The following is a 7,879-nucleotide window of genomic DNA, read 5'->3' on the forward strand; positions in this document are numbered from 1 at the left end:
CTTATTTACTTATTATTATAGTTATAATAACTTAGTCTTAGTAACCTCCTTCTTATACTTTAAATAACGCTTCTTTATAGTAAAGTAATTAGCTATTTAAAATTGGTATATAAAGGAAAAATAATAAAAATAAATAGACCTTTAAGTATTAAAATACCCTTACTATTATACTTATAACTATAATAGGTATATTAGGTATACTTTAAGTAACCCTTTTTAGCTTAATATTTAAAACTGTAAGGTTTATAGTAACTATATAGTATAATAATAAAACTGGTATTTTTAATTAGAATAGCTTATATATAATAATTATAAGTAGCCTTGGATTTAGATATAATATTAGCAGGAAAGAAATAATATAGGTTTAAGTTTAAATATACTAGGATAATATAAAAAAAAAGTAAGTATGTAAGTCTTAAGGGCAAGACTAATAAAGGGAGGGAGATTATATTATAACCTAATAGGAGAAGCGCTTATATTATATACTTTCCCTTACCTTATTTTACTAATTATTAACTAGCTTATGCTTTAACCTTATATATATTATAAGCCTTAGATATAACTTATAATATAAACTTATAACTTACTATAAGCCTAACTTATAATACTGTAAGCTACTTAAGTATATATATATATTTATTTAGTACTAGATAGAACTTAGCTTACTAGCTATTAATAATACTTCTTTACCTTAATAAGCCTTACCTTTACTATTAACTATTAAGAGATATAACTTTAAAATAATGTACTTAGTATAACGCCCTATGCAATCTGTAAATATAAACCTAGTATAGACTAGTTTCCCTGTTTAAAACCCCAACCGTCACACGGGGTAATGACAGGGTTTAAAGGAATTAGGTTAACTTTTATATAAGTTAGTTAGTAAAAGTTAAATTAACTTAAAGTTAATAATAACTAGCTCTATTAATTGAATATATGTACTAAAGCACGTAACTAACTGACTTTATATCTAAGAACAGATAAAGTAATATTAGTAAAGAAGCAGTAGTTTAAACTAGGGTAATATATAAATAAGTTATTTTTTAGGTTTTTATAATATTAGCGTTTAGCTATAATAATTAGTTAGTTATTATAATATAATACCTAAGTTATTAGCTAGATATATTATTTATAGTTAAGGCTTGTGGCTAAGAGCTTAAATTAGCAGATAGAACTTAGTTAAAACCTGCAAGAGCGAAATATAATTTGGTCCCTTAAATGTTAAATCACAATCCGAGAATATGTCCTAAATATATCCGTCGGGATTCTAAGTCTAACTTCACTGCCATATAAATCGTCTCGCGTCAATCGGCAACATTCCCGCCACGTCATTACAGCACCAGTCCATTCCGAACGCAACCTAACCTAGACCCCAGATACGGCTCCAGATGACAGACCTCAACCAATGCAACACAAACCACGTGGAATCCGGATTTGACGGATGCAAGTTCTGGGGCAATCCATCCAAAATTCCCAAGCAACCATCAACAGCTGGGTTTCAGCCTTTATTCTGCATCTCAGCTAGTCACATACGCCAGGATACTTTACCCGGACCGTTGGGACTCTAAGTTAACGCTCCTATAAGAATTGAACCATATAATTAACTCTAAATTACCACTTTAAAAAGATAGTCTACACGCGCAAATCAGGAAGTGTCGTCTGGGAATAAAGGCGCCCTGCATTTGCCTGATTAGCCCCCGGCGGTAGAAAACCTCAAGCACTCAGTCAACAAACCAAAAATACCCAGTCCAAAATGGACTAAATTATGCCTAAGTTTCCCTGAGCCTTTTTGTCGCTCATCATAAATCACCAAGTTTTTATTCCATCCCTCAATTGCTTCTCGAAGGATCAACGGCAAGGAATGCCGCTCTTGGCCTCCACCGTGGATCACAACCCGATAGGTGCATTAATTCCACGCTAGCAACGGCGCGTCAAGCGTCAATTGGCGCGCCTGTGAAGCAGAAGCCAGTGCGACTGTTACAGGTTCTGGTTCTCGACTTTTCGTATGGCCCACGTGAGATTCACAGGGGACGGAGATGGGAAGATGGGGTAGCATGGAAGCCAGGAGCAGGGATTGACCTTCGCAGCCCTCCAATTTTGATTTGGTTGCTTCTTTTTTAACCGGGTCTTGAATGATTCGCTCGCATGTTGATGTTCCCCAGCTTTTCTCTAGTGGTCTTGAGGAATAACCGTATACACTGGAGAATCACGACCCGCCTTTCCCCAGACAAAGCCACGTTTCTTTTCCTTCTCCCTTTTCTTCCTTTTTCGTTCTTCATGGTTAGTCTGGGGTATTTCGGTACATAGACTCCCGGTTCGGTATGTTCTCATTTCAAGCTTACCCTCGGCTCGGCAGTAAATACCACGAGGCTCGTGAGACAAAGCGTGGAGATGTTGGAGTAAAACGGGGAAATTAAGACCGATGCATGCAACCTTGTCCCAATCCTGGCAAATGAACCCCGAAAGGCTTCACCTCCCGCCGGAGTCGCGCCGTAGTGGTGTCTTGATCCGGGGTAGCTGCGGGGAACCCCCTCGCTCACAGGCCTCACCATTCGTGCGTCTAACCCCAGATGCCTAAATCCAATCCCCCCATACCCCAGCACAAATGCACGCTACGTATCATCGCCCAAAGCCCTCTTTTTTGCCTGTTAGCTCAAAGGTACTTTTTCATGGCTACGACTCCATCCTTACCATACCAGGTTAAGGACAAGGATCCATACGATCGGCATGTTCCCAACGCGACGTTTCAATTTTTTCCTTATAAAGTGTCATCGCTCGGCAGCACCGTTGCATTTCTCCTCCTCATCCTCAATCATTGTTGATCTGGAGTTAGCAACACGTCAACATGAGCACCAACGACGATAACAAGGGCATCTCAGAGGTCAAGGGCGACGGCGCCCACATCGACCATGCCTACGATGTCGAGGCAAAGAAGGAGATGGCCGCTGACATGCAGGGCGCCATCGACGCTGAGAACGCGGAGCATAACATGACCGTTCTCGAGGCCGTTAGAGCCTATCCCGCCGCTTCTCTCTGGGCCTTCAACATGTCTTGCACAATTGTACGCCGCCCCTGTTTCTGTTTCTGTGTTACCCCTCACTGGCTGGTGAATTGTGGCTAATTTGACTGGCTGTAGATCATGGAGGCTTACTGTGTTTTCCTCATCGGTAACTTCATCGCCCTCCCCGCTTTCGCCGACAGATACGGTATCTGGAGTGACACCAAGGGCAAATATGTCATTGAGACAAAGTGGCAATCTGCTCTCCAGGTCGGTGGTCCCATTGGCGCCATCATCGGTGTCACCATCGCCGGTCCCATCACTAGCCGTATCGGATACCGATGGGCTACTATCAGCGGTCTCATGCTCCTCAACGCCTTTATCTTCATCTTCTACTTTGCCGACTCTCTACCCGTCATGCTCGTCGCTCAGCTGCTCGAGGGTATCCCCTGGGGTATTTTCATCGCCAACTCTCCAGCTTACTGTTCCGAGATCGTGCCGCTCCAGCTTCGTGCGCCTGCTACGCAGATGCTTCAGATGTTCTGGGCCATTGGTGCGATTATCGTCGGTGCTGTTGCTTATCGCTACAATGATCTCCATGAGCAGGCTGCTTTCCGGTATGTTCCCGTAATTCCCGTCACCAATGTCTCAGTTCGCTAATCGAATCTCAGTGTGCCTATCGCTCTTCAGTGGATGTTCCCCACCCCCCTCGCCATTCTCATCTTCCTCTCCCCCGAGTCTCCCTGGTGGCTCGTCCGAAAGGGTCGTCTCGAAGAGGCTGCCAAGGCCGTTCGACGTCTCGGACGTTCTACCCACGTCGACAACGCTCAGGAGGCTATTGCCATGATGAGACGTACCATTGATCTCGAGAAGACCATCAAGGAGCCTAGTTTCCTTGAGCTGTTCAAGGGCACTGATGCTTACCGTACTGCCATTGTTTGCTGCGTTTACGCCGCTCAGAACCTTACTGGTAACCTGATCGCTAACCAGGCTGTCTACTTCTTTGAGCGTAAGTGAACCCCCATGTGAGGTTTTATGAGCTGCGCTGACTTGTTTACAGAGGCCGGTATGCCTAACAAGACTGCTTTCGCCATGGGTCTCATCACCTCCGCCCTCCAGACCGTCTTCGTCATGCTCTCTTGGATTCTCACCAGTTACTTCGGTCGACGATCCATCTACCTCTGGGGCTCTCTCGGAAACACTGTCCTTCTGGTCGCTCTCGGTATCGCCGCCTCTGTCGGCGATGTCAAGTCCACCATCAACTCCAACACCCAGGCTGCCCTCGGTCTCATTGTCTCCGTCCTCTTCACCCTCGGACCTGCCCCTGCCTCTTGGGTCATCATCGGAGAAACCTCTGCCATTCGTCTTCGACCTCTCACCACTGGTGTCGGCCGTGGCTGCTACTACCTCGTCAACATCCCCTGTATCTTCCTCTCCTCTTGGATGCTTAACCCTACTGTAAGTTCGCTATATCTAGATATTTCAGACCAGCTACTAACAGTGTACAGGGCGCCAACCTCGGTGGCAAGTGCGGTTATGTCTGGGCCGGTACCGGTTTCGTCTGCTTGGTCATGGCATACATCTGGCTTCCTGAGATGAAGAACCGATCTTACCGAGAGATCGACATTCTCTTCAAGCGCAAGGTCCCCGCCCGCAAGTGGAAGAAGACCGTCATCGATGTTCACGACGACGAGTAGATGTCGGAATTCTCAAGGGGGAAGCAGCATGGATTCTCCTGGGGAAGATCAAGCTGGATACCTCGTGTTGCTCTGTTTATTTAAGCGGCTGGATTATCTATCGTGGTTTCGTAAATCACAAGTCAACCTATGTAGTCAAACGGTGGCAAGACAATTTGAGTTATCTAGTTGCCTACAAACTTTCTAGGGATATTTAATCATGATTATCATAATATCCTCCGGCCCTCTGTGATTGTTGCATTGTAAATATTGAGCAAACCATGCTGTATGACACGTGACCTGCATGTCGCGTCTCACTGCGTGTTTGTCTTGACGCGGTCGTATTTACTAACGGCCCTGCCGAGGCTTTTGCGGCGTAAGATGGCCCGTTGAACTAGTGACACCTCGATCGTATTTGGTTTCAGACTCCATTTCTCATTGTCGGACTATGTACCACCGACAAACGAGTCCCAAGCCAGTGGACCCGATATTTGTTTACCTGTAGCTGTACTCACAGGCAATACCAAGCATTGAAGAAGGAGTAAAAACATATTGGTTCCTGTAATAAAGTGAAACATCGGAAATCACCTTAGTCATCATTTCACAGAACGTGTTGACGATGCAATGATGATATAACCCATGACGCAACATTTACGACGCTCTCATCTCCACCTTGAACAGTATATCATGATCTCCAACCATTCTGCCCTCACTCGTTTTCATCCACCTTCACACATTTTTCATCATGGCAGAACAAGATATCTACGGCGGTAAACTCGCCAATCATTCTCCCTCCCTCCCAAAAGGCACATTCGCCGGCTCCGGCGCCGAGCAAGACATTTACGCCAGTAAACTAGCCGGTCACATGCCGTCTGTTCCCCATGGGGTATTCGCCGGATCTGGAGCCGAACAAGACGTCTACGGCAGCAAGTTTGCCGGACACTCTCCGTCCCTGCCTCGGGCTAGTTTCGGGCCATCTGGCGCCGAACAAGATGTCTACGGCTCGCATTTCAACCGCACCGCGTATCAGGGTCTCGGCACTAGCGTGCTGGGGCTGCTGCACTCCGCAGTCTTGCCGTCTTTTAGTCTGCATGCTGGGTTGTCGGCAGTCGCGTATGGGGTTTCGCGGTATGCTGATAGGGTTGAGGGGAAGGACGTTCTTTGGGCTTCTGGGATGACGGTGAATGCTTGGTGGAGTGCTATTGGCGCTAAGTATGTTTACGACAATGTTGCGCCTCTTGACGCATGGAATGGTCTTGGATACTCGCAGAAGCTTCTTCTTGCTGGTGTTACGGCTTGGGGAGTGAGACTTACTTCCCGTGTTGTGTCGCGAAGCTTGAAGCGTGGAAGGGATGATCCTCGCTATGACGTTAAGAGAAAGGATCCCGGGTTCTGGAACAAGGCGCTCTTTACAACTTTCTTGCCCGAGGCTGTCGCGCAGACCATCATCTCACTTCCATTCACAATTCCCTTCCGCGCTGTGGCCGAGAGCGCCGTCGCTTCACCTTTTACTTCCAACGGATTCGTCTTCCACTCGTTAGCCATCTTTCTGTTCAGCACCGGCTTCGCTCTTGAGACCCTGGCCGATGCCCAGCTTGAGTCGTTCAAGAAGGACGAGACTACTCAAGGCATCAACCGTGAAGGCGTCTGGAGCATTGTTCGACACCCTAAGTAAGTTCTTGTATCGACGAACGAATAGACCAAAGCTAACGAACCAAGCTATCTTGGCGACGTTCTAATCCACGCATCGTTCCCCATTCTGCTCCTCGGCGCCGGCATCCTCCATCCCATTACTGCTCTCGGCCCAATCGCAAACTACGTCTTCCTGCGTTACATCGGTGGTGATAGGGAGAACGAAGAGAGTCAAGCTGAGCGATACTCCAAGCACGACGCTGTAAAGGCACAGGAGTTTAAGGAATACCGTCAGCAGAAGAACAGCTTTTGGCCCAAGTCGGAGGAGCTGAGAAACAGCTGGACGCTTGGAGTGTTGGGTGTTGGTATCGCTGGAGTCGTTCTCGAGAGAGGACTTCGAAACATGGTTTGAGACAGGGTATGTTCGGATGCACTATTAGTAAAATCGTTGACGCTCAAGAAATATTGTCTATTTTACATGTGAACAACATCGTCCTCCATTCTGAACTGATACTTGAAGTCATCCCTCTATAGCATTAACTTCTCGGCCGACATAATCGTGTCGATGATTCATGCGTCACTACCGAGACCACCAGGCGATTTGAATAGTGGAAATATTAAATCTCTTGACCTGGGAATCAAAATTATCGATTTTGTCTGACCGTGGAATAGTCTCTTGTGCTCCTGACCTTTGGAACTCAATGACAGCAGCATTGCTTGCACGAAGCACCCGCACATCTGATGTCCTACCCCCCGTTAGTCTTGCCTCATGTAATCTAAAGCATATGAGCCCGCGAAAGACTCGCAAGTAGATAACATAAGTTAATGCTTCGGAAAAGGATGCAAAGACTTATTTAGCTCCAGCAGTCTTCCCGACCTTAAAATCAAATACAAGACAATGACCGCTTCCCTCAGCATTAGCGTCAATGAACCATTTTCTCCAGCCGTAGTGACGTCGCTGAAAACTCCCAGACTCAAGAAATCATATGAAACAGTAGCCCAGGAGGTCCTTATGTCGATGGAAGACCATTCACTGAAAGGAGCTGTGTAAAGAGTGGCAATGAAGTCTCAGGCTCTGTTCAAAGTCAGCACAGAGCGCTGATTAATCAGGAGCAGCGAATCAAATCGCCATACTTTTCGGTAAATAGCTTGTTCGATCGTGAAGTTGGGCTTACAACCACCAAAGAGCTTCCCAAATACACAAAGAAGCGTGGTAATAACATATCCAAAGCTGTCCCCTTATAAGGCTAGGCGTGATCATGGGAAAGACGTTAAGGTAAAAGAAAAGGATAGGTGCCTTGAGTAAAGACGCTTGAGTGAGGTATATGACATTTAGGAGCTAGATATAGAATCTAATTTTAGAATGCTGTTGCACTGAATTGTCTGTATGTCGCAGCCCTCTCCGTGCCTGACAGCTCTGCGGATGGCTATGGCAGCTAAACTATGGGATGACTGCGGCCTATAAGGTTAAGCTTTAGGCTGCAAATACAGATAATAAATAATAACATAATATTTTTTTCCTTAATATAAGCTTTTATTTATAAGCTTTTATAATAACTAATAAATCTTATTA

General features: G+C 45.7%; 2 protein-coding genes across 2 annotated transcripts; both read left to right on the forward strand.

Moving 5' to 3' along the window:
- Nucleotides 1–2,845: 2,845 nt before the first annotated feature.
- On the forward strand, nt 2,846–4,695 carry FSUBG_14060 (alpha-glucoside transport; the record flags this gene model as incomplete). Its single annotated transcript, XM_036679015.1, has 5 exons — nt 2,846–3,061; nt 3,137–3,615; nt 3,670–4,007; nt 4,059–4,456; nt 4,507–4,695. 5 exons carry the CDS (start codon nt 2,846–2,848, stop codon nt 4,693–4,695), a joined length of 1,620 nt encoding a protein of 539 aa, XP_036530479.1.
- Nucleotides 4,696–5,419: 724 nt separating this feature from the next.
- Nucleotides 5,420–6,718, forward strand: FSUBG_14061 (DUF1295 domain protein; the record flags this gene model as incomplete). The annotated part of the gene is made up of 2 exons (XM_036679016.1): nt 5,420–6,345; nt 6,394–6,718. 2 exons carry the CDS (start codon nt 5,420–5,422, stop codon nt 6,716–6,718), a joined length of 1,251 nt encoding a protein of 416 aa, XP_036530480.1.
- Between the last annotated feature and the right edge of the window lie 1,161 nt (nt 6,719–7,879).

This window comes from Fusarium subglutinans, assembly GCF_013396075.1.
Source record: "Fusarium subglutinans strain NRRL 66333 chromosome Unknown NRRL66333_c0000517, whole genome shotgun sequence".
NCBI classification, from domain to species: domain Eukaryota; kingdom Fungi; phylum Ascomycota; class Sordariomycetes; order Hypocreales; family Nectriaceae; genus Fusarium; species Fusarium subglutinans.